This window comes from Mchenga conophoros, linkage group LG20 (assembly GCF_057382185.1).
Source record: "Mchenga conophoros isolate Kocher_MC1m ecotype Shallow Benthic linkage group LG20, M_conophoros_male_GT1.1, whole genome shotgun sequence".
Classification (NCBI taxonomy): domain Eukaryota; kingdom Metazoa; phylum Chordata; class Actinopteri; order Cichliformes; family Cichlidae; genus Mchenga; species Mchenga conophoros.
The window spans coordinates 19,179,016-19,206,382 of record NC_140545.1 but is presented as its reverse complement, the minus strand read 5'-3'; the positions used below and the strand labels follow the sequence as shown (position 1 = coordinate 19,206,382).

Genomic DNA, 27,367 nt, shown 5'->3' with positions numbered 1-27,367 from the left:
AACAGAAGCTAACCCCAGGCAAGGCAGCGTGATGCATCCCGAGACAACAGGACTGGGATATCTACATAACTGTGTGAGTCAATTGCCCTCAAAAAGTTTATCAATTCACTTGAACCAAAAATTACGAACACCCGGTGCTGCAAGAGTTAATAGTCTCATTGGGGCCAAGATATACATTTTATAGTTGCCTGGTATCAATGGTTGTTCATCTGCCTTAATTTATTTATTTATTTATTTATTTAAAGAACCCATAGGTGGGAATGTGAGTTGTCTGTCTCTGCGTGTTAGCCCTGCGACAGACAGGCGACCTGTCCAGGGTGCAGGGTATGGTAGCTGGAATAGCAACATACCCAAGGATAAGCAGAAGAGAATGACTGATATGATGAAACTGGGATTTTGTTACATTTAATTATTGCAAACACAACTAAAACTATAACTGAAACTAATCAAAACTAAACTGAAACTAAGGATTTTCAAAAAAAATAAAAACTAAACTAAACTTGGTAAAAACTAATTAAAACTGATATAAAATTGAAAATCTGAAGTCAAAATTAAATAAAAATAAAAACTAATGAAAATTGCAAAACTATTAAAACCCTGGTCTCATGCGCATTGTTTTCCGTTTCATTTCCACTGTCTCATTATGTCTTTGTTCTCATGTGTCTCCTCTTCTCCTAATCACTTTTCTATATATATACATAGTCTCAGTCTCGCCTTGTCTTTTGCCGAAATGTCAGTTCTTCCCCTTGCTCATGTTCTATGTGCTAGTGGTTTCCCAGTTTAGTTTTCTGTTAGTGAAAGTTGCCTTTTGTTTTGTATTTTTGTATGCTAAATGGCTTGCTTTTGTTAAGATTTGTCACGGCCAGGCGGATCAGCTGCACGCTGATCAGCCCTCTCTGTTTCTCTTCCTCTTCTCTCTCGCCGGGGCGGAACTCACTGTGGGTTCACGCCCTCGGCTCACGCCCTCGGGAGATGAGACCCAGGTGTCTCATTAAGGGGAGCAGCATTTAAGCCAGGAGGTGACTGCTGTTCATCGCTGGATCGTTGTCTACCACGCGTTAGTGAAGTCAAGCTACAGCAAGTTTAGTTAAGAGTGTTTTCCTCTGTGCGTCGTTCTTAACCCTGTCTCCCTGTCTACAGAGCTTCCTGGATTTTTTCCCCGTGTGATTCCCGTGTGGCAGTGTCGGAGTGTGAGCCTGTGATCGTGTGAGTGGATATTCTGAAGAACGCGTGCTTTCCCTTGGACTTCCCTGGAGACCCCTTCTCCCCCCACTCAGCTGTATATAACCCCCCCAGGGTTTTAATAGTTTTGCAATTTTCATTAGTTTTTATTTTTATTTAATTTTGACTTCAGATTTTCAATTTTATATCAGTTTTAATTCGTTTTTACCAAGTTTAGTTTAGTTTTTATTTTTTTGAAAATCCTTAGTTTCAGTTTAGTTTTGATTAGTTTCAGTTATAGTTTTAGTTGTGTTTGCAATAATTAAATGTAACAAAATCCCAGTTTCATCATATCAGTCATTCTCTTCTGCTTATCCTTGGGTATGTTGCTATTCCAGCTACCATACCCTGCACCCTGGACAGGTCGCCTGTCTGTCGCAGGGCTAACACGCAGAGACAGACAACTCACATTCCCACCTATGGGTTCTTTAATTAAATTAATTAATTAATTAATTAAGGCAGATGAACAACCATTGATACCAGGCAACTATAAAATGTATATCTTGGCCCCACTGAGACTATTAACTCTTGCAGCACCGGGTGTTCGTAATTTTGGTTCAAGTGAATTGATAAACTTTTTGAGGGCAATTGACTCACACAGTTATGTAGATATCCCAGTCCTGTTGTCTCGGGATGCATCACGCTGCCTTGCCTGGGGTTAGCTTCTGTTTTCTGGGGATGAGGGTTGAGTGTGCTCCCTTCTCAAGGTAAGCTAGGTTAGCCTTCTTGTGTGAGCTTTTCAAGTGCACTTTAAGGTTTGTGGGATTTTTTCCCTTTAGAAATGTCCCTCATAATTTGTCTCTTTCCACTACAAGACACTTGCTTTATCCAAAACACAGTCATATTCAAAGTAATCCCAAATTGGACTCTGGCGCTTTCTCCCGACTTTTCTTGACATGATTCTGCGCGTGGACGGAGCAGCAACACAGACGACTCTACTAACGTATTTGCCACCTGCTGGCATAATGAGACAGCAAGAAAAAAATCTGGAAACTAAACTTCATTTTCACCCTTGACTATTGTATGACACACACAAATCAATGAAAACTAAACACATTTTTGCTATAATTCAGTTAATTTTAGTTAGTTTTGTGAACACTCATTACAGTTTTAGTTAGTTTTCCTTTTTTTGTTTTTATTTTTATTTCCATTAACGAAAATGTTTTTTCACTTCTAGTTTTCGTTATTTCGTTAATTTTTGTTAACGATAATAACCTTGCCTCTGAAGAATTGGTTTTCCCTTCATCGGGAGCAGCGCTGGGCTCTTCAAATCACGAACAAACAGTAGCCCACATTCTTGATTTTTAGTCACAAACACTTGTTGTAATGACTAACTACTCCTGACATTTTGGAGATGTTAGCTCTTTATACAGTAAAGTTACAGTGGGATACAAATAATATCAGGCTGATCCTGCCACGATTTGTTCCCCCTGTTCAAATCACGGACAACCCATTTTGCAGAGGAATTGAAAAATGTATTGATAGCAATATTGAATATTATTACACAGGGAAAAAAACAACTACACCAAAAATAATCACATCGTTACACCTCTGCTTTTGTAAATGGAGGGACAGTAACTGCGTGTGTATATGTAAGTGTGTAAAACCTGAAGATAGTCAGATTAACAGTATTTTGTCTCTATCTGCTATTCTGCAATTCATCTCATGTAAACAATAACGTGGCGCACAGCGTGACGTGAAAAATGGCGCATACCTTTGACGGTGCGTGACAAACTCTGTATTCCTCTCCCCACTTAAACGCAGAAAAGGAGTTTTAAAAAATCTCAGTTTTCAGTGATTCCAAACACCGTTTCCGTGTGGACGAAACAGCTGCGTTTTCAAAAATACCCATGTAGGTGCGGACGTAGCATAAAATAGTTAGTAGTTTATTTTCTTACTACCTGTAATTTATTGCAGATTACTTGTATTTCCTTAATTGTTTACTAAATGTTTGAGGTGTGAAATAAACCGCAATGGAGCAAAATATGGGTGTGTGTGGTTGGAGGATGTGTTCGTGTGTGTTCGTGCACGCGCGGGGGGGCGCAAACATTTTTCTTGTAAAACAAAGGGGGACCCAGCAAAAAAAGTTTGGGAACCACTGGTATAAACCAATCAGAGATAGTCAGGGGCGGGACCTCTCTGATTGGCCGTGGTCCAGATATTCCTGTAGTCCTATGCGTGTGTACGTTTGAAAGTGCAGAGAGAGGTGAGTAGCTTGAATAAAGCGATATCGATTAATTAAATCCTGAGTAGACATTTAAATATAAATGTATTTTGCCAGAAATGCCAGAATCTCAGGTTACAGCTCACAAAACTATTTCAACAACCACCAAACAGCTAAAACAGTAAATGAGAGCAGGTAAACGGATTCTGCACAAAGACGTAAACACAGACCCGACGCATCAGAATCAGTGAGCTGTCGGCTTTCTCACCCAGCCGTCGGGGCTGAAAGCCGACAGCTCACAGATTCTGATGCGTCGGGTCCGCACTTTGTGTTTACTTCTTTTTTGTGCTAGATTCCGATGCTGCAGATTTTGTGTCTCTCCAACCAAAATTCACTGAACCAGCAGCAAAAGAAGAACATCGTCATGAATTCCCTCTTACTTTTGCTGTTTTGTTTCCACCAAGATAAAAATCACAGAGAGGGAGAGCTCTACATGAAGTAGAGCTCTCCCTCTCTCTCTCTCTCAGTGTACTTCAAGAGCAGTTTCCTCAAATCTCTGTTTTCTGCATTATTCGTTCGCTTATTACGCCCAAGTCATGTACGGTGCTTTCTATATATTTTTGTTGTTGTGGTTTTTTTCCCCCAAAAATGACCTCGACAAGAAGGCCTCATTTCTGCTGTTTAATAGCGCAGAAATGTAAACTTTTTAAAATTATGCCAAATTGTAAAATGCTTGGCTGTGTCTTTAATCAAACCCCTGTAACTTAACTTTGCTTCACTTCAGCATCGAGCTTCATGGTTTTCTTCCATTTTTTTTCTACTGCAGAATGTTTTTAAGGCTGCTATAAAAAGCCAGGCCAGGAAAATCTCCCTCATGTTTTTCTGTATTTTATCCTCAGTTACTTTGACACAAAGGCATCTGCTGAGACGATCACACCTCTGATGAAGTCTCACAGTGTCATTACTGATAAATGATCAGAATTATAATATTTCTGACTGTCTGAGTCAAAATTGAAGCGAAATTAATCGAAATGGGAGTTTGTTAATCGGAATCAAATGGATTATAGAAATCAGTGATGATACCCAGCCCTAGTGAGAAGCCTAGGCCTGACAGAAGTGGATGTAGCTGTGGGTAATGAGAAAAGATGTCCCCTATCCCCACTGCCTTTCAGCAGCAGGCAGCAGCAAACAGGTCATCAGAGGAGGCCAAGATGAAGGTTATGTTTAACATTGTCTACAATATCACCAAAGAGTGCCAACGCATTTTAAGCACAAGCACTTTTTCAGTAACTTATCTTTATTGTAGAAATGTGCTTCAAATAAAGAACTTTGTGTTGACAAGATTGTTAATTAATCATTTACAAATCAAATTGCCTGTATGGACAGCGGTTAAAAAAATGTGAACATGTAAAACAGTGGGGTTAAGCGATGTGGTTGAATTGAAAATTTGGGCGCACCTAACTTTTGTGCTGGTGCACCTAAGAAAAAAAGTAAGGCGCACCATTGCAACCGTGGCAAAAAGTTAGTCTAGTCCCTGAAGTTCATCTCAGTTTTGCCAGAAAACATGATCCCCAAGACTTTGACACTTTGGCAACAGTAGAAAGGAAAAATTCCCTGTCCTATTGAATACTGAGCAAAATGAGCCAACCCTGATAAAAGAGGGCAGTGTAACTGAACTAGAAACTCCAGGTAGCCACCCAACCAAGAGCATGACTCCCACAGCTCACTAACACAGTTCCATCAGAGGAGATACTTGCAGATGTGAGCACTGCTCTGTGCACCATCTCTACTACTGTATGATTAAAACTGATCAACTCATATATGCTATTGTTAGAGCACAGTAACAGGCACACACCCTGTGAGTATAAAATGCTAAAAGGACTCCATAATCACTTTTGAGACATAATCAGATATATGTTAAATGAGGTTAAAAACAAAGACTTTGCTGATTATTACAAAAAGTGATCACACAAGATAGGACCCATATAGTGTCTCATTTAGGTTTGTCGTCAGCTTCAAATCTCATAGAGGGCATAGTACATAAACTGCACTGATTCCATTGGCTGCTTCGCTCTGTCAATCACATGACTGTTCGTGAGAGGGGCAGATGCAGCAGGCATTCCTGTTTGATTTAAACCAATGGACTGAGGTTATATGCAAGTGAAAAAGTAGGTCATGAGCTGTTTTAATGCTCAGTGTTTTTCTGTCACTTCTCCCAGAGGCGAAAGAGCACTGTGCTGCTGAATATTGATTGACTTAGATAAGTCTCTCTAAAATGTCAGCAAAGAGCACTGTGGCCTAGCTAGCTTATTACAAGGAAAAAAGAAAAAGGGAAGCCCCTGAACAAATGACGACAAATTAAGTTGTATAAATTCAAATAAAATATGCATTGCCATTTGTTGGAATTTAGAAACAAAAAGCATTTCAAATAAAAATAATTGGAAGGGGGTCCCTACTCTTTCTCCTCCACTACCCACCCTTCAGGCCAGCACACCTATGATTAACTCACCTAGTGATAATCCTGTGATCAGACTGGCTACTACTTAAAGCAGGATGGGGGAACTCCAGGCCTCAAGGGCTGGTGTCCTGCAGGTTTTAGATGTGTCCTTGATCCAACACAGCTGATTTAAATGGCTAAATGACCTCCTCAACATGTCTTGAAGTTCTCCAGAGGCCTGGTAATGAATTAATCATTTGATTCAGGGGTGTTGACCCAAGGTGAAAGCTAAAACGTGCAGCAGAGCGGCCCTTGAGGCCTGGAGTTCCCTACCCATGACTTAAGGAGAAGGAAGACCTTCACTTGATGCTGGATTGTTATGCAGGAAACAATGTCGTTGGCCTGCCTGACTCCTCATGGTGTTTGTTTATGCTTCTGCCTCACCTCTTTGTTTTCATGTGTGCAGGATTCCTGGATCTCTTTCTGATGTGACTTACTGAGAGAGATAGAGAGACTATTTTCTAGTGGAGAGATACTTTGTAGAATTTCCTTGAGCCTTGAGAACAACTGACTGCTATTCCATCACTTACATTTAGCATTGAACTTTCACTGTAAATGAATGCATGAACTTTACATTTTGAGTCTACCAGATCTCTTTAACTATAATAATAGACTGTATAGACCTAAGGTGAGTTTATAAAGACAACACAAAGATTCATATGCAGAGGTTGTGAATTAAGAGTTAATATTTACTGAGTGTCAGTTTAGGGAGCCAGCATATGATTGAGGGCTGCACATGAAAGACTGCACACATCAAAGAAAATCCCAAACCAATCACACTCTCTCCTGGGTTGTGTTAATTTTATAACCTTGATGAGGTGACTGATATATTTTAACATCTAATGTAGCTATTAGGGCTGTCAACGTTAACGCGCATTAATCCGTCGATTAATGTGATGAAAACTTTTAATGTAATTAACCCATCTAGGGCGCAGAATGACTCAAAATGCCGGAAATGTCACTGTCATCGCATTTCAGCCAGTTTGTACAAAGTTTGTCCATTCTGCGCTCTAGATGGGTTAATTGCGTTAAAGGTTCTCATTGCATTAATCGTGATGACGCATTAACGCGCGTTCAGCCTGTGAAGTAGTCTGACTCGAACGTCAAGGAAGGTGGTAGGAAGCAGACTCAGCAGACATTTAGGCTTCCGAGAGATGAGACATTTATTTACAGTGAACTTCATATGTGAAACTTAAACACCCCCCCCCCCAATGTAACTCAGTTAATGAATTCAAAAGTACATGAATTCAGTAACAAAGCTCACCCTCATCTTAATCAAGCAGAGACTGACTATATATAGGGCTATAAATTTCCCTTGAATGAGTCCAGCCAGTACCACTAACTTGCGCTGAGGAATCTAAAACTCTACATAGATGACTGAAAATTACAAAAAGCTCCTCACACTTCTGATTAGCACATGTAACAACTAAACGGCTCTATATACGAAAAAAAAAAAAGATTCAACAAATCCCTTTATATCTTGAAACATACAAAAGGAAGCATTCCTATAGTAGAAGAAACCCCTCATCTTGGTTACCCTGCTGATGTCACATCTGACATTATCAGTACTTTAAAATCAGGAAATGTCAGGCAGGCCTTTCCCCACACCTGACCTACATGAAAATTGAAAACAAAGAACCAAGTAAGTATGCACAAATGACTTAATCTGCAACATAACAAAATATAAAGCAACATGTAACTAAATATTTGCTTTAATTTGCTGAATGTTTGTTTTGCTGGCAACAGAACCCTGAGTTTGTTTGTAAATTAGTAACAAATTCAGGTGTGAAAATTAGTACACACCTGTGAAGTACCTGTGTACTCACTCATTGCCAACGAGTCACATGACAGCAGGACAACTACACACAGGAAAGTAGGGAGCTGAGCAAAGTGTGCCTTTATGAGAAAAGGGGTGTTTGCACAGACATGTCTGCTATATTGATGAGTGGAACAACACACTTACCTTAAGAGAAGACAAACTAAAGCACTGATTCTATTATGGATCCGATACTGCTGCCAGAATTATTGATACTATGGATATTTAGATAAATCCACAGATCCCTATGAAAAATATTGACAAATCACTGATTTGCATGTGAAACATCTGTCAGTGTTTTTTACACACATATTCGTGCATACGAACTGTAAAGCAGGCATGAACTAAAGCAACATAATGAAGAATAGGCTAAAGTTCCTCGACAATGTGAGAGACTGATGAAGTCATAGAGCAGGGGTGTCAAACTCCAGACCTCAAGGTGGTCTGCGGTGCCGTGCAGACGCACCTGCACGGCATCCGCAATCACGCCCGCCGTGTTAAAACACGGGACTCAGGGGTTGGTGTGGGGTTGTGGTGGTGTGATGCAAATGTTAAATAAAGATGGCTCAAAACATGGATCTGTGGTCCCATCGTGCCTTAATTCTACCACAAGGCCCAACAATAATACTGTGGAAACAGAGAAAACCCCAACAATTATATAACCTCCTATGTAAGTCATCACATACAAACTAATTTCTTAACACCAACAAACCGGAGAATCTTTTTCATGAATGCTTGTCATTACAGTGAGTTTCTCATCTTGACCTGACTTCAATCTCCCAAGAATACCATGACCTGGATTGCAGAGTACCTACACAGACATAGTTAAGATTAAAGGAATACTTGGCTCAACAGAGCTCCAACTCTTTGTCAGATTGGCTGCTGAGGTGAAAAGCAATCTGTGTTATCCTTGAGCAGTGACAAATAGCAAGATGTCCTAGTTTTACGGATGGCTTTTTTTAAGAGTCACAGACTATTTTTTCAGACCAAATGAAGATCTTCTAAAGAAGTGCAAGGCCATTTCCTCTCCACTCCTGTTATTAGGGCTGCCACGATTAGTCGACTAGTCACGATTACGTCGACTATCAAAATCGTCGACGACTGATTTAATAGTCGACGCGTCGTTTGAAGCTTTGTAAGATCACAAAAGACGCAGGAATACCGGTAAGCAGTAGGATTTAAGAGTGTAATAACGGCCTGACACAGAAGATGGCAGCACTGCATGTACAAGGATGCCAGCTGCCATTAACCCCGAAGAAGAAGAAGAAGCTGTGTCCCAGAATTCATAGCGCAGCCCAGCTCAGTTTACAACAATGGCGGCAGCTAGTTAGTTTTAATATTACTCTTATTATTCTTTCTGGGTCACAAAATAAACGTTTAACATATTTTCATGCGAGAATGTAGCTGTGTAAACCTCAAATATCTGCTCAGTTTATCAGGACACCACATATTTTCAAAAGCGCTCCGACGTTTTCGGAGACGTCTGTTACCCACTAGCTCGATAGCTAGCCGGGGTTACAGGCTCACCGGCAAATCGTTTTCAAACCCACCGTTGTCTGTCGCTACTCAGGTTAAATATATATAAGTCACTTAGATAACTTCAAAATGTTATTGTTTGGCTTTTTTAATATTTTATTTGTTCCTGAGTAAATCGGTTTGGCTGAGATTAAAGTTATAGTTTTTACACAGCTGAATAAACAACTGATTATCAGAAGTGTGAGATGCTCGAGAATATACTCCGGTGTCCCGTTATATTTTAGATAGCAAGGAGTTTATTAAACTTCACCGAAAGAATCTGCAAATTTCATTAAAATTTAATAAACTATCATCTTGTCTTTATTTTTAGTTAGCACATACCATAAACACTTAAAGCTGTAAGCTAATGATAGTTATATAAGAGCAGATGCTGCTGGTGCAATAAGCTGTACGTTTTACGTCCAATGGATGATGATCTGATTAGTCGACTAATCGCAAAAATAATCGGTGACTAGTCGACTATCAAAATAATCGTTTGTGGCAGCCCTACCTGTTATCTGCTTTAAGGTACGTGTTTTTGCGTTATGCCAGGGGGTCAAACATTTTTCATTTTTTTGCTTTCATTTTCAAAGAAAGTATCCAGTATTCAGGGTTGTACAGAATGTGACACTGTTAGCAAGACACCGAATAAGTAAAGTTTAGGTAGCTGCTCTTTGTGTTTTGTTTTGTATTTTGTATTGTCTGTGCCTGTTCCCAGTCATCCTGGCCATGGTAGTCTTAAGAGCTTGAAAAAAAGAAGGGGACTGGATTTCTTTAGCCCTTTCATTCAATAGGCTTCTTCAGTTTTAATAACAAAAGGTGGAGCATCTCAAGGGTTACTAAACTAACACAACCTAAAGCGGAGCAACCTGCCCTGCCCAGTGCAAAAGTTCCTCCATCCAACCTCAACATTCAGGTAAGGTGTTCACATCCTGAGTGAAAACCACAGCATCAACCTACTAGCAGCTGACAAGGGAAGGTGTACTGTTGTTCTTAACTCAGCTGGTTATCACAACAAAATTGCCACAGTCCTCAGTGACAGTAATACTTAAAGTCTTAACGAAAGCCTATCTGCAAACACTCGAAAGGGAAAAAGCCACTGACCACCCTAAAAACTAACTTTACTTTGGGGAGCCTATACCCTGCACATATTAACTTCTGAAGAGCCACAAAGAAGGAGTCCCTGGAAGACCTATTGTTAGCAGTATAAACTCAGCCACTTACAACATTTCCAAACACCTCATCACCATCTTCGCTCATCTGAATGAGACACTTCATTAACAAGCTCAACCAACTGTGCCGAATGAGGACGATGGCAGCTCCAACACTGACATTATCCCAAAAAAGTTTATACACTTTGTACTGTGAAATGCTTTAAAACCTGACTGAAATATTGAATGTTTATGTTTGAGAGTTAGACATTGTCTCTAATTTTAATATTACACTTAGCGTTATCCTTTTTGATAAAGCTCATAGTTAGAGCTGGATCAGATGATTCCTTAGTAATAGTGTTATAGGATCAGGCAGCTGGAAGTCCCATGATGTTCTTCGCGTGGGGAATAAAATTATCACAATAATTATAATTATTATATTATTTAAATCCTTCCGTATTATTTAGGTTTGCTCACTTACAAAGAAATTAACTTTTTTATACTAGTTTAATTTTAATGGAGAGAGATAGAATATCAACCAAAAATGTAGAAAACACATTACACAGATGTTATAAGTGGATTTGCGCGTTACTGTGTTACTGTTATTTGATCAACAAGCAAAATATGACTTTATAATGTCTCGATTCAGTTTCATCTCATCACAACACAACACTCTCTCAAGGCTTCATTGAATCCTTTAAACACTCACTGGCAAACTTGCTGGGTGCTGGGCAGCTCTCGGCTACCTAACTCGGCTTATGCTGAGTTGGCCAGCCTCTGTCAGAGTGGTCTGCCCACCATTGCTTCTGGTTCCCTTGCTCTTTGGCCATGAGGGCCCCATGTGGGTTGTCCCTTCTTCTCCTGCTGGGATGTGCACGCAGTTGTCATCGAGATGTGTGGCCTCGGGTCTTCAGTACTATGGGGGCTGCACCCTGGTCACCTGGGTCTCTGTCTGCCTCTGTATTCTGGGAGGTGTGGATGCAGCTTCTCACCCTCATTACCAAGTATATTTGTTGACAGACACACACATTCAGAACACAACAAGATTGTTTGTTTGTGCATCTATGTTTTTTTTTCTTTTATTTCCTTTCAGGCGCTGTTTGTTTTCTGTATGTGTTTTTTCTTACAGGTGCAGCAGTTGGAGACATACTGAGTTTTTCAACTTGTGCTCTGTCCTTTTATTGTCAGTGTTTCACAGAGATTTCCTTCCCACTGTCGCTCAAAGGGAGTTATAATTGTTGGGTTTTCTCTCTGTATTATTGTAGGGTCTTTATCGTACAATATACGATATTGATATTGATGCGACTGTTGCTGTGGTTTGGGACTACCTCAATAAATTTGAATTGAATGTAATCTGGGTGCCACATGGGCACAGTGTCAATCCCATGGGAGCATGAGTTCTTGCTGAGTTGTAGGGGACTAAATACGTTTTTGGTTTTTTTTAATGTATAGTTTATATTCTGTCTCTCTGCAAGAAAATGAAAATACCATAACAATTACAGACTGTTCATTTTATTGGCAAGTGAGCAAACTTATAAAGTCCCCCTGCAGTGGACTAGGCCAACCCTGTCTTATCTCAGGCTAGACTATTTTCTCTTATAAAAGTGGTTTCTCTCCTACATTGACTTTAACTGTTTTTCCTCTTTAAAATAAAATTTTGATGAGAAATACTGGGTATTTATGTAATTGATCTTGTCAACCTTTAGATGAATAAAATATTTCTTATCCTTACTGTACTTACAAATAGGGAAACAAGAAATTGAAGTTGTGGGACTGGAAAGTATTTGCCTGACCAAACATATTGTACTTAATGATTGCAGCAAAAGGAATGTCAGTTAAATTAAAGATAAATAATAAGAACAGTAATAATAACAACAACAAGGATAGAGAAAATGAGACTGTGTATATGGCCTTTGATGCCAGATAAGAATAAAGGCCAGAGAAGCTGATTAAATTCTGTCTCGACTACCAACATATTTGCAGCTTAAATCTTTCTCGGTATAGTGAAAGCTGTAGACCTCCATCCAAACAACACCTCGGAGATTTCCTCTAGACTGCTCCCTTAAATGAGGTTAAAATACGCATTGTCGGCTTTTTGGTAAATTAATGATGGCGCTTTGTCGTCCCTTCGCTCACAGCTCGGCTCCGTTCAAGCGTTTAGATTCAGTTAAGAGTCGCATTCCAGCTTACCTTCGACAGCCCACACCGACGGCAGCATCCATAGAAAGTACAAGATATCCATAATCACAGATATTCCAGACTTATGCCTGTTAAAAGCCAGTGTATTAATCGCGCAGCCGTACAGCTGTGGTCGGTTTCCTGTGAAATCATTTAGAGATGGAGAGAAGCATCCTTATCATCATCAGTGGCACCAAGATAAAGGCTGAAGCGCTGCTGTTCAGGTCAGGTTGGGCGAAACCAAAAAAGAGGGGGCAGAAAAGCAGCGGAAAAACACAGAACATCGGCTGCGCCTGACTGGACACAAGGGTTTGGGTTTTTTGTTTCTTTTTTAAAACAAGGCCACCAGGGTTAATTATGAATAGGCATTAATATGCATTTCCGTCGGAGGAAAGTGCTTTTACTCAAATTTATTATTACACTTGCCTGTTTTAATTTTTAACCTAAATTATTAGATGTTATATTTGCCAGTGAAGACGCTTTGAAAGACCTTTCTTTACCATTCAGTGTCAGCACAATCTTTGTACCTAAGCTAATTTTTTATTACGTCACTTAACACTAACCTACACATAACTCAAGGAATGAAGCCAGTGTTTTTAGCATAGTAGCAATTACCAACCCCATCCCAAAAAGTAGCAACGCTGCACTCCTGCGCTAATTTGCAGATCTGATATTTTATTCACTACAGAACACCAAAAAAGTTTTAAACTGAGGAAATGAATATAGCATCCAATCTGATTTTCAGCCTTGTTTCATTGTAGATATTTAGAATTCTTTTTTAATTATATTGTGTATTGCAGATTGATTGATTGATTGATAATATTTTATTCATCCCGAGATGATGAGAAACTCAGTCTTTGTACAATTGTACACTGAGGAATGTTATTCAGAAATGATTTCACAGCAACTTTAACCAGCAAATAAAATTGGCGATCATGTTATTGTAGGTTATTGTTGTGGGCCCACTTATTAATTGTCGTTGTCAGACCTAGCTCTACTCCAGTACTGTTTTTTTCTTTCTAGTTTGCGGTTTGTCATTTCTCTTCAACCTTCTTTTCTTTCCTTTCTTGGCCCTAACCCCCAAGATGGCTGTTTGTCCCTGAGCCTGTGTCTACCTGGAGGTTTCTTAATGTTAAAATGAGTTCCTCCTTCCTAGGACTGTTAAGTCATTGTTAGCTTGTTGCATCCTAAAATAACTGTCACCAGTTCACAACTGTGATGTGAACTGGTGATATAAAACCTGAACTGAAATGAATTGGATTCAAAGACAAGAGGCTGTTGTGCCAACTTTTTAACCCTCTCAAGGCAGGCGTTGCAGATTTGCAACAGTTAAAAGCCAACAACCTGATTACCCCACATACATATTTTATGAGTTTTTTTTTACTCAGAAGTACCACTGCAGGTATTCTTTTGTGCATTAGCAACAAAAACTTAATTTGAGCCTGAGAGAGTTAATGCTTTTGATGCTAATGCTTTATTAGATTTATAAATCCATTAAATGTTATGGATGCAAACTTTGGCCTTTCTACATAGCACTGGAAAATAACGTTTAAAAATTTAGTCTTTTCACCCTACATGTGATATATTTCAGACGTGTTATTTGGACTGGATGAGTATAAATAAAACGAATTAAAGTAAAAAACACAACTAACCTGTGATATGAGGACATGTTTTATTTGGTCCTTTTGTCATTGAGAACTCAATAATACCTTTGTTGCAAGCTGCACTGCTATCATGTCCATAGAGATTCCACAGCCGACCTGTCTGAGACATTCCCTAAGATAAGACTGCAGTGGATGAAAGAGACTAAGGGAGAGGGAAAAACAGAGAGTGAGAAAGGGATAGCGCTGCCAGTAAAGCAAGAGAGAAAAAGAGATAGAGCTCAGTGAGGAAATAGAGCAGAAGAATATGGGCATGACAAAAAGGAATCCAGCCTGCCTCCAGATGAGTGAGAGCTGCAAAACAACAGATTAGAGGAGCCTACGGCTTGTTCCTATGGAAACCTATGCCCAGGGAGACAGCAATGGGAATGCAGCAGATTGTAGGTCAGACACACCATCAGCGAGCCAATCAGAAATAATCTATCTTGACTTATGGGTCAGTAAAGCTGGTGCCTTTCTTTGGCTGCTCTCACTGTTGGGGTCCCAGCGAGCAGAGCAGAGCAGTGCAGAAAGTGGTGGATCATTTTTAAAAACAACGCGACAAAAACTAAAACCTCTATGGCTCATGAGGTAGGGTGGCATTATAGGAAGCCCATTCCTGAAAGACTTTCAAATAATAAGAAATAACAGAGTGGAATAATTTGCAAACAATTTAATTTCAATTTAGTTGAATTACCAAAAGCCAATTCACAACAGCAGCTGTTTCAAGGTGTTTTTACTGTAAGGTACACTCCAAAAGTCACAAGATCCCCTGCAAGCAAGTACAGGGTGCTGGCTGGAAGGAAGATCTCCCTTGATCCAGAACCAGGCTAGGGGAGGGGTCACCATCTACTAGATGGTGACCCCTCCCCTAGCCTGGTTCTGGATCTACTATTACCAGTTACAACCAGAAAATATCAGTTTTATCTTAAGGGTGGCTTATTGGATACCCTTAAAGATAAGGCGAGGCATCTCGAATGACTGAAGGGACTGTGCACCTCCTTTGTGAGAAGGAAGGAGGAAGGAGGCCTTAGGACAGACACAGAACAAGTTGGAGAGATTATAAAATCAAGTCTGCATTGTAGGTCACAAAAGGATCATTTCTAGCGTTCACTGATGCTGTCTCTGTGCGATGATGAACTTTAAAATGAATACAAACATTTTTTGGAACTTGATGGCAGCAACACCTCTCAAGAAAGTTTGGACAGAAGAAACAAAAGGCTGGAAAAGTACATGGTACTAAAAAGAAACAGCTGGAGAATCTTAGGGACAAATTAGATTCATTGACAACAGTAAAAGAAGAGCATCTCGGAAAGGTGTAGCTTCTATGTATATTTACATTTTACACAGTGTTCCCACTTTGCACAGGTTAGGCCTGCCTATCTAGCCATATATCTATTAAAGACATATGTCTGTCTGTAAATAGCATTTATTTAAAGTCCACAGCGCCTTCTAGTGGCTTGGAGAGGCACCATTCTGATTCATTTCGTTCACATTTGAATTATTTGTTGCTGTAGTCACTGATTTGTGTTTTATTTAAAATGCAAAAATGATACAAATTCTTCAACATTGTTCTGACTACTTAATTTACTCAAATTGTTGCTGCTGAAAATAGCTCTCTTGCAGAATCAACAGGAAGTGTTCAGAGGGTGAGGGTTCAAGAGGTTTCGATTCCACAGCCTTCCTTACGTTTAGTGGTGTAGCCCTGTAGATTATGACGTCATGGTAAAGTAGGAATAGATTCCACTCTCTTACTGGAGCTCGGGATAACAGTCAGGATTAAGTGCATGTAGTAGATGGCCAGTAACTGCTCATGAGCAACAGAGGATCAAGCGGCCTTGCTGACTTTTCTTCTGTGTACCTTAAGGAAAATAATTGGTGGATTTTTCTAGTCTGATGATGAAGAATATCATAGAGATAATGAGGGGCTTCTGAGGAAGGCGTCTTTTCACTTCATTGGTAAGCTAATCAATTTCTAATGCAACTCATGTTCAGGGACATTTTTATATGACAACACAAAAAAGACATGAGACTAAATTTTCAAATGGCATGAAACATACTAGCATGCATTTGAGCTATGAGTTTTATGTTGGATTCAATATCTGATAAAAAAGAAAATCACTAAAACATTTGTACAACTTTTTTATAGGCTTTGCCTGCTGTCTGTAAGAACCATTAAAGAAGATGAAGGTGAAATGGACCATGTTTGGCATGATTGTCTTCTTTCTGCTCTCTGTAGTCATGACCTGCTGCTTCATATGGCAATATAGAAAGCCAAAACTGAAAACAGGTAAAGAGCTGCTAGCCATCATTGGCTTACACTCACATGAGATGTACAGTGTTTTTTAACCTGTGAGCTGGGCCTTCTTATCCTCTTGGTGTAAGTACTTATATGTAGGAGCTGCAGCAGGATTACACAAAGCTGGAAATAGCAGTAGGATCAGCAAGGAGCTAAAGCAGACTTTAACTCAGGCGGAGAGATAGCAGTGTAGTGTCTGATGGTGTAAAACACACTGGGACTGAAGTAATATAAGAAACAATCCAGGTTTATAACTTTGTGGCCCTAGGAGAATTAAAGCATTACATAATAATGAACAATGGGATTGTTTTGGGGCTCATGTGTACACGCTGAATATAATAACCGTTTTTTATTACATACGTGTTAGAGTGTGTCCCTTCAGTACATTAGAAACTGCATAACACTCCTGTTATTAAAACAACATTTATTATTAATGTATTTCCATTACTGTATTATTACATGTTCATATTTCATAACAGAATCAGAATCAATCAGAATCAGAATACTTTATTGATCCCTGGGGGAAATTATTTTTTGTTACAGTGCTCCATTATAAACCAACATAAACCAACATTAAGACAAGACAGACAATACGCTAACTAAGAATAGTACAATATATACATATATATATATACATAAGTCACTCATAAATAAATAGCTGGAAAAGAAACGTGTAGTTGCAGCAGTAACCAGTGTGTTAAGTGGATGCGTTGTACAGGGAGATGACCACAGGCAGGAATGATTTCCTGTGTCGTTCAGTGGTGCTTTTCGGTAATCTCAGTCTCTCACTGAACGTGCTCCTGTGACTGACCAGCATGTCATGGAGTGGGTGGGAGGTGTTATCCAACATTGTCTTTATCTTGGACAGCATCCGCCTCTCCGACACCACCTTGAGGGAGTCCAGCTCCATCCCCACAACATTACTGGCCTTACGGATTAGTTTATTAAGTCTGTTGGCATCTGCGACCCTCAGCCTGCTCCCCCAGCATGCAACAGCATAGAGGATCGCACTGGCCACAACAGACTCATAGAAAATCCTGAGCATTTTCTGGCAGATGTTGAAGGACCTCAGTCGCCTCAAAAAATAGAGACGACTCTGGCCCTTCCTGTAAAGTGCTGTGGTGTTTTTAGCCCAGTCCAGTTTATTGTCAATGTGTACTCCAAGGTATTTATAGTCCTCCACAATGTCAACACTGACCCCCTGGATTGAAACAGGGGTCAAGTGTTTCCTGGTCTTCCTGAAGTCCACGATCAGTTCCTTGGTCTAGTCAATTAAAAGTGTGTCAACTACCAACCATCCAAACAGACAGACCATGATATTCATTTACTGTTACCTAAAGGGTCATCAAAGCTTTTTTTGTTTTTAAAGAAACAGTCATTGAAAAATGCTACTTTTCACATAACTTGTAAAATAAATATGGCTTGATTTCATATACTCAAATCTAACACCAGCAGACGCTGTTGATAATTTACACTGGTCAGGCCTAACATTCTGACCGCTGACAGGTGAATTCAAAAACATTGATTAAGTCTTCATCATGAATCCTGTTAGTGGGTGGGATATATTAGAGAGAGAGTGAACATTTTGTCCTCAAAGTTGATGTGTTAGAAGCAGGAAAAACGATTAAGTGTAAGGATTCAAGTGGGTCTGACAAGGACCGTATTGTGATGGCTAAAAAATGGATTTCCAAAACTGCAGCTTGTGTGGGGTGTTCCCGCTCCGACAGGGTAGCTTAAATTGCAAATAATGTTAATGCTGGTTCTGATAGATAGCTATCAGAATACCCAGAACATCACAGTTTATGGAGCATGGGGCTGGAAAGTTGTAGACCAGTCAGTGTGCTTACGCTGACTGGTCTACAACAATGGACACAGCAGTATCAGAACTGGACCTTGGAGCAATGGAAGAAGGTGGCCTTGAGGTCCTGCCATACATGCTAATACAGGATAATGCACCCTGTCACAAAGCAAAAGTGGTTCAAGAATGGTTTGAGGAGCACAACAAGCAGTCTGAGGTGTTGACTTGGGTTTTGGATTCCCCAGATCTCAATCCAGTTGAGTATCTTTGGGATGTTCTAGCGAACAAATCAGATCCATGGAGCCACCTCGCAGCTTACAAGACTTAACGGATCGGTTGCCAATATCTTGGTTCAGAGACCACAGCGAGGCTGAAGGAACCAAGTTGCTGAAACTTCTCTTCAGATTGTCCAGTGTGTTATAGAGGAGGTGGGAGTATACAACAAGCAGTTCTTCTGAACTGACAAATTCCCCTAGAGGTCAGAATCTTTAGATATGTTGATGTTTGATAAATGTTTTTGTTTTTTGTTTTTTTTTGTTTTTTTGAAGGGCCCTTCTACATAAATATGATAAAAGGATACATATGTAAACCTACAACTGTAAGATCTGCTATCACAGATGGACAGGGCTTCAGGTTTCAGACATGATGAGTCTGCCTTTGCACCTCTTTTTACAGAGGGATTCACCAAAAAAGTGACAGCAGAAGAGATGTGTCCTCGCTTTCCGGAGCCTGTGCCACTCAAACATCCCATCACATCACTGAGGATTGCATTAGAAAAAGTAAATCTGTTCTGGAAATAATGAGTATATATTGAAATGTTGTTGAAATGTTACCTTTGGTCTTAATAAAGCTTCTCTTAACAGATAGATATACTCTTGAGGTCAAGAATTCACACCACCAAGCTACCTTCTATATCAGCAATCATGGTTTTAAATGACTCAATTCTATGGAATGGAAACTTTGGCAAGAGGAACACGAGCCACCCCTCCTCACCTGCACCCAACGAGTACACAGCGTACAGGTGAGATGTATTATTTTGCACAAGGTATAGTACTGAGGTATAAGAACATAACATATGAAGAAAAAGACATATGAAGAAAAAAAGAAGTGATAATTTGTTTAAATGAGTCCTAAAAGGTTCTCATAATACTAATAGTTTAATTTAAATAATTACTACCATGCATGCTGTAACCAGCAGTGTGATTCTTCTATTTGATGTGAGGCGCTGGGATTAGACCATAATTGCATAAGGCAAGCTTTCTTTCTGTGATGTGTGCAACTAACCCATTAAGTATGATAAATGCTCAAATCTGTCCAGTGGAAATATTATACATTAAACCAGGATGCATTTATTTATGGCACCATTTTATTGTGGTGTGCTTCCTTGCATTATTGTGACAACAGAATTGCAAGCCTCTCTAAGATCTTCCCCACGTTGATGCTATACAAACTATGGGAGGATGGTCTGGTGGACTCTTTGGATGACCCTCTGGAGAAGTACTTAGACAACTTCACTATCAAGAACCCACTGGGTAAAAGCAGGCAACCAGCATCCTCATCAGTCAGGACCCTGGGCATCAACACCCCTGCACTCACCCTGCGCAGGATGTCCAGCCATCTCTCTGGTAACCCCACAACCATTTTTTATATACGGCAGTCATCCTTGATCCATTAAAGCAACACAAATCAAATAACTGTTGAGCCTGTGTAGCCAGTCCAGACCTCTGAAGCATCAGTGTCACAAAGACTGACTAGTCGCATTGGGAGGGACACAGATAATCCACTTACAGAAACTTCACTGTAAGTCCTAAAATAATAACATCTTTGTTTGATAATTATGAAAAACTATTATTTTCATTGTTCAGCTTCCAATTCAAAATGACCATTAGAGATCAGAAAGTGAATGCCACCATTATATAGCAGAATGTTGCCGTGGTTACCACTGTCACCTAACCCAACAGCTTCCTCCCAGAGACATACATGTTAGGTTAATTGGTTATTCTACATTTCCCATAAAAGTGAGATCAACATAGTGCTTGAAATGTATAAAATAACGCGCTGCATGGATGCACAGTTGAAATAGGACTTGCAGCCAACAGTGCTGTGAGTGGTCAGCAACAAAGTCTGCAATAAGCAGCACGCAGGGTAGTGGTGACATAATTGTGTCTCAGTTTCAACCAGATGACATCGTGTTCCAGGTTTTGTTTTCGGTAACTGGTTATTAGGTTTAGGAAAAGACCTTGGTCTGGGTTTAAAAAAATCTCAGAAAAGCTTAAGAAATGTTTCTTAAATGTAAGAAATTATGAATTTTCTAGTTTACCAGACTGATGATACCAATACGCTACTCACATGATAGCTAAAGTGCAATTAATTTTAAAGAATTAACAGCGATAGGGTGGCAATATGTTGCAGTGGTTCGCAGTATCACTTCCCAATAAAAATGCTTGAAACTGACTCGAGGCTGGTTGGAGTCTGTCTTATATATTGTCTCTGACTTCCTCTTACTTTCTAAAGAGGTTAACTGGTGATTCTAATTTGTCAGTTCATGGTTGTCTGTCTCTGTGTGTTGGCCCTGCATTAAACTGGCAAAATATCCAAGGTGCACCTTGCCTAATGCATTACAGGAGCTGGGATCTGTGACTACCCTGAATTGGATAAGCTGTCCAAAAACTGATGGATGGGAAGGAATAATAAGCTACTTGAACAAATAATGGGATCATTTTTGACAGAGAGATAAACTTTTCCCAATATAGGTGAGGATGATGCCCTTCTGATGGGTACTCCTATTACGTCATAGATAAACAGTAACGATCAATATAGGTCTGACACAATATAATTCATAAAGTAAGCACATGCCTGCAACCCACTGCAGCACGCCACAACAAAAGCTGTTAGACAAATGATGAAGGAAAGGCAATGTCATGGTTTTACAGGGACATAAGTGCAAGTCACAGGAGGCAGAGTAAAAGACCAATCTTTAATAGTGAGCTAAAGGTCTTACAGAGGTGACTGATCAATAGCGCTCTCAATCGTTATGAGTGCCTCAGTAAATGTGTAGAGCTAAAGAAATTTAAAACTAATATCCAGTATGTGAGCGATCACTTAATCATGTGATTACTGACAAAAACCCTACCACAAGAAATAAATGTGCATAGTCAGTGAGCTTTTAATTTAAATTCTCCTGGAATTATATGGCATTTCTTTACATCAATAGTTGCCTTAAGGTGATATATATTATAGGGTAGAAGGCCTACAGAGCCCACCTGAGAAAAAGTATTTTTTATAAAATGTTTAGGTCAAGTGAAGGTTTCATATACAAAGTTTGGTGAAATAGTTTCATGAATCACTTTACTAAAGCATAAAGTCATGAACAAAATACCTTATTCAATAAGGTTTGACATTTGTACAGGTTTACCAAGAAGATTAAGGTCAACTAATCTCCTTTGGAGTGGAGACACACAGGAAGCCCTTAATTTGTTACAGGATGACGTCCTTGTAGCAGATCCAGGAACTAGGTAAGTTACCTTATTTCTTTGTCAGTATATATAAAGCTTCATTTCTTTGATATGTTTGAAAATTGGGGACATATACCCCAGTGTTTCCCAACCACTGTGCAGCGGCACATAGGTGCGCAGTGGAAGATGATCTGGTCCCACCTGAGTAGTACTCTAAGTGATTGGCATGAGAAATGGGCAGAACAATTACATTCTCTTCAACTAGAGGGCAGTATAACCAAATGCTCCGATTAAATAGGTTGCAAACTGCCAGTAAAACAGAAGAAGAAATTACATAATAGTCATGCTGTGAGATGATGTAGCACATAATTGCAGTAGATAAATATTTGAAAAGAAATCTGAAGGCCTTAGCATGAGTAGGTGGTCAAAAGAAAGAAAAAAAGGCATACTGGGGACAAACTGAGCCAATTTCGCTCTACCTGGTGCGTGGGGGAAAAAGATCAATATGCTTTTTGTGATATTTTTGTTTGGTTGTGTGCCGTGTGATTTTTTAATTTTTTAATGTGAAATATGTGCCGTGGTTCCAAAAGGTTGGGAAACACTGCTATACCTAGTATACAGACTATAATAGTCTAGTATTTTTTTTAAGTACTCTGTACCCAAAGAGGATTTGCCAACATCTGTAAGATGATTTTTTCTTTTCCCCCAGATGCCACTACAGCAATGTTGCTTTTCCTTTATTAGCCAACATCTTGGCCCAGAATGTGACTGGCACTGACTTTGAGAGCTGGGTTTCAGACAACATTTTGAAGCGGCTCAGAATGGAGGACACTGGTTTTAATTTTACACCAGCAATTCAGAGGAAAATGGCTGTGGGCGTGTACAGCAATGGAAAGCAAGCTCCCCTTTACGACCTTGGCTGGTACCGGCCTGCAGGTCAGATGTATTCCACAGCAGCAGACATGGCCAAACTTATGATGACTCTTCTTGGTACATATGATGTCATTCTGCTCCGCCAAGACACCCTGAACACAATGATGACCCCGATCATCCAATGCCACAGAGGTTACTTTGCCAACTTCACTGGCACACCATGGGAAATAAGTGAACAGTTTGGCTACAGCGTGGTGAGAAAGGATGGTGACCTGGATGGATTTGCTGCTACCCTCTCCCTTGTACCTCGGCTCAAGCTGGGATTGGTGATCTTGATGGCAGGAGTTCGGCCAACAGACAAAGACCTTGTGAGCCAGGCATATAGCTACCTAATCCCAGCACTTGAGAATGTTTTCAGGGAAGCTCAACAACCTGTCAGAGCACCACCTGACCCAGCTCCATATGTGGGATTTTACACTTACAGGAATATGACATTCTATGAGATCAAGGCAGATTCAGATGGTGTGCTGCTCATGCAGCAGTGTGGACCACAGGTTGACACAACTGTCCCATCTAAGTATCAAATTATTAGGCTGGATTATCTGCAGGACAGGGTTTTTAGGGTGGTGTTTGAGAGACCATACCCTTGCAAATTGAAAGTAAATAATATCTCAGTCTCCCTGGAGGCACAGGACAGACAGCTTTTCAATTTTTACCTTTTCAACAAGAAAGGTGTGGCACCAGGGTTTGACTGCCCTGGACTCAATACATATAGGATGATGAGGATAGCTGGCAGACCATACTTTACCTCATAAAGACTGCACCTTTAAACAAGTCCATTACTAAAACTGTGAACTGTATCAAGGAAATATGCTGTGAAAAACTGTTTTTGGCTGTGTAGGCAGTGTCAAGACTCTCTTGTGCAAATCTAAAATCATCAATCCAGGCTGTGTTTTAATATTATTCACTGGTAATCCTCTGTTAGTAATATTGATTTAGTTTTGTATATTTACATTTATTTCTGAAAATCATCCTTTTACCAAATTGTTGGCATAAGAAAAGCAAAGTTTCATTATTGTGCATAGTTTTTGGTCCTGCAGTGTTGCAGCATCACTTTTTATCCAGATCCTAGGGGAAAAAAGTAAATATGTGTCTATGATAAAGTGGGAAGAGAATAAATAAATCTGATTTTGTAGTCTGATTTTTTTTCCCTGTAAGCATGATGTTTTATGAAGTGAAAACATAAATATACGTACATGCAAGTTTTCCACATTTACTAACCCCCTGAAGATTTGGGAAAAAGATTTCAAAATTTATCAGCCACAACATGACAACACGTGAACACAAACAAGGTTAAAAAAAAACAACCCAAGGGTGTTTTTTAATTTAATAAGAAAACCTAAGACACAGCTAAGTCATCAGAGGCCTGTATTACGAAGTAGGATTTTAGCTTAACCCAGACAACTTCAGGTCTAACCCTGAGCTTTCTGTAGTACAAAGCTGGATCACTTCTTTCCAGGGTAAGTCGTCCTACAAGTCGTAACTTGTGCTGTGAACCAAACCTGCTCCAGATTAGTGATCAGCAGGTATGAAATGACCACCTAATGACCAATCAGTTCTCCAGAAAATAGCATCAGCATCCTCAGAAAATTCCTCGGACCTCTGCAAGGAGAGAGAGAGAGTGTGTGCGTCTGTTCTAAAAGCATTACTATAAAATAGGACACCTGACCTCAAATCAAATTTGTAGGTACATTGTGTTTGAATTATTTCTGTGCTTAATCTTCACTCTGAAAACCTTAAACAGCACAGAGTCTGTACTTGAAAAAATAAACCAAACAACTTTCACTTCACGGATTACAAACTGTTCAACCTGAGCTGTCCCTCTGATGTACTCATTTTTTTAATTCTGTCCATCCTGCTCATCTGTGATGTAATCCTATCTCTGTCCTTATATATTGATGACTGAATTACCTCAAAACTGTTCATGTTAAGTACGAGAAAATGAATCAGAGTGCCAGTTAGCTGGTTCAGGTGCAGCAGGATGGGAGGAGTCACACAGAAACAGTACTTTATTCACTGTGCCCAGTAACGTTGTTTTGCGCTGCAGCAGTCTGTGCCACAGTGAAGTAAAGAAATTGTCCGTTGTGACGTTTCTCCCATCAACCAAAAACGGCTGCATCAGTTTCATGACCACGTTCTCTGCCAGCCTCTCTCCCTTCTGACGACTGGGGTCCTTTCCCAAGTAAGGAGATGCATTGGAGACATATTTGGTCTCCAAATCCGTGGCCATCCAGAACTTGATCCCAAATTTGTCTGGCTTGGTTGCAATGTTCCCTCTAAGCTGCGCACGTGCGCAATTGCGCACTGCTGGCACGGTCTCTGCGCACAGAAAATCTGCGTTGCGCACAAAAAATATCTAACCTGAATTGAAATTAAAATTTCAACAATTCTGTTTTGCAGTGTTAGTCAGTAAGTGACTGGCTGCTCCCGTATGGGATTAGAACGATGCCACCTTATCCCATAGTCCAGCCAATAATGCGATTCACATACGCAGCTAATCAACGTCGTTGACAGGCTATGACAGCGTCCTTATGTGTCGACACCGGTGCTTTAGCTAGCAAAGCGGCGTGGCTGATGTGGAGTGAAGCCACGTTAATGACAACGTGTAAACCGTTGGAGATGTGAGCAGGACCGACGGAACAATTGACGGAGAAAGTGTGGACTTTATACCAGTTTTTAAATTGTGTTGATAGGCCACGTAAAACCAGAGTTATAATAAAAATATATGCAATGTTTGGTTTTCTTCCTGAATACTATCGTTGTTTATATTTACTGCGAGAAGAAACGCTCGAAAGCGCTCTCTGCCTGTGAGCAAAAACAAAACCAAAAAAACCCACCCTTTCCTATTGGTCGAAAAAAGTACCATGTCGACCAATCAAAAAATGATATGGCAAGTTGTTAAGAAACGGGGGGAAGTTGTAGGAGTGACGGCGGTGTTTTGAGACGTGAGAGACTTGCGACGTTTAGCGCAAATCTTATGTAGTTAGTGTGTAGTGTAGTCAATAGTTTTGTTGTGTGTCAGAACAATGAGGCCACTGCTGAATGTTACAGGTGTTACAGCAGTGATACATCTGCTGTTGTCAGGCCTGCAGGTACCAGGCTGTTGTTCTCCTTTATGTGGACAGAAATTATTCTTGGAGTGGCATTAATAATTTGTGTGGCATCAAATTTGATGCAGAACACCTGATTGTGCTGTAAATAGTTTGAAATGTTTATTTTAAAAAAATAGCTGCAAAAAACTTTGTTGTTTGCCAAACTGAGGTACTTTTTTGAAGAAGTAACTATATAATTAATTGCCCAGCATTGGTCATTATATACTGTATTTTGCAGACAGAGTTACAGGACTCTCTCCCAGACCACAGACTCAGACTCATAATACAAGTCAGAGCTTTATTTAAAAAAAAAAGAAAAGAAAAAAGAATAAAGTTGTGTTTTCAAAATTTGAGTTCAAGTTATTTTTACTTCCAATAGTGTTGACATACTACACAGGTCAATGACTACATTTTTGTTTTACATTTTCATTGTAAGTGGGCTAAAGCAGTTAATTAAAAGTAGTCTAACATAAATGTAAATGCTGTAATTTGATTATTTTAATAGACCATGTAACTAGGATGGATTCGATGCTGCCGTGACCACAGTGCACACGTCTGATGTCGCTCACAGTGGTCCAAGGGATCGCTCAGGGAGTTTGTGTGTTTGCTCAGACACATGGAAAATTAGAGGGAACATTGCTTGGTTGTGTGAATGGACAACAAACCTTGGTAGGGAACAGCTGTTCATCTATGGTCATGTGTTCTCCTGGAGTGAAACTCTTAGCACAGTTCTTGTTGAAGCTTGTCCAGATGTCGGAGATTGTCACAAGTTTGTCTGTTTTCACCTGTTCTGCCTCCATGTCCTTGTCATCAAATCGAAGGTGTTGCATAATAGAAATGAATCTTTCTCAGGGCATTGTCTCTGTGATTACTGGCACCAGAAATATCAATGTCACTCATGTCACAGAACTTTTCATTCTGTTTTCACACTTTTTTTAATAAATAAAACAGATTTGTGTTTCTATATATTGTGAATGTGTGTCTTTCATATTTGCAGGTCAGTCAATGTGTGGGATATTTTGTATAGACACGGCAGGCATTTCTGAAGGTTATAACACAGAGGTTTGGCCTGCCTTGGATCTGAGCTGTGGTTTGCACAACAAAAGCAGTAGGAGAATTGAGCTGACGACCTGTGAAAATCTCAGCAGGGGTGAATAACACCTTGGGACTTGCACCAGAAAATAAAAAAGTCAGTAATTCTAGTGTTAGGACTCATCGGTGAGGTAAAGTCCAGTCCAATCTATATCCTTAAGGGAAGAATATTTTCAGGAGACATGACTGAAGCGTGGAAACAGCATTGTGTCTTCATAGCCTGGCACTGAGGTGGATCGGCCAGTTTCAGGGAAAGCGAGTGTGGATCTATGCCGGGAGCTTTTGCTTGTGGGTGATTCTCCCCTAATGGAGGTTCTGAAATTATAATTTCGCTGAGATGGCGAGCGACCTGAGCCACTCTATAACTGGATGGAGCAGAGAGGAGTTCTGATGGGGTGAATAGATGTAGAATGATTCCCAACAGGTTCCCCAGGATGGCCGGTAATGTTCGGTCTCTCTGAAGCCTGATCATGTCATTTAGAAGAGAAGTGTTTTGGTTTCTTGAAGTGCCTGGAG

The 27,367-nt window shown here is 40.0% G+C and overlaps 2 protein-coding genes across 3 annotated transcripts in view; one reads left to right on the top strand and one right to left on the bottom strand.

Annotated features, from left to right (window-relative positions):
* Nucleotides 1-14,315, bottom strand: part of LOC146550629 (ephrin type-B receptor 2-like) — a 90,973-nt gene extending 76,658 nt beyond the window's left edge. Inside the window, exons 1-2 of one of the 2 annotated variants that reach the window (XM_085258844.1) lie at nt 14,195-14,315; nt 12,555-12,683 (exon numbers count right to left, since the gene is read on the bottom strand). In XM_085258844.1, the coding sequence (XP_085114970.1) occupies nt 12,555-12,683; nt 14,195-14,315 (250 nt within the window). Of the gene's footprint in view, nt 1-12,554; nt 12,764-14,194 lie in introns of those variants that run through there. The other variant, XM_085258842.1, reaches the window with a different exon arrangement.
* A 1,520-nt stretch (nt 14,316-15,835) lies between these two features.
* On the top strand, nt 15,836-26,679 carry LOC146550628 (beta-lactamase-like protein 1). The gene is made up of 7 exons (XM_085258846.1): nt 15,836-16,141; nt 16,332-16,472; nt 18,955-19,058; nt 19,143-19,300; nt 19,684-19,904; nt 21,689-21,794; nt 22,444-26,679. The coding sequence occupies exons 2-7, from the start codon at nt 16,367-16,369 to the stop codon at nt 23,420-23,422; spliced, it is 1,674 nt and encodes a 557-aa protein (XP_085114972.1). The 5' UTR covers nt 15,836-16,141; nt 16,332-16,366; the 3' UTR covers nt 23,423-26,679.
* Nucleotides 26,680-27,367: the final 688 nt, after the last annotated feature.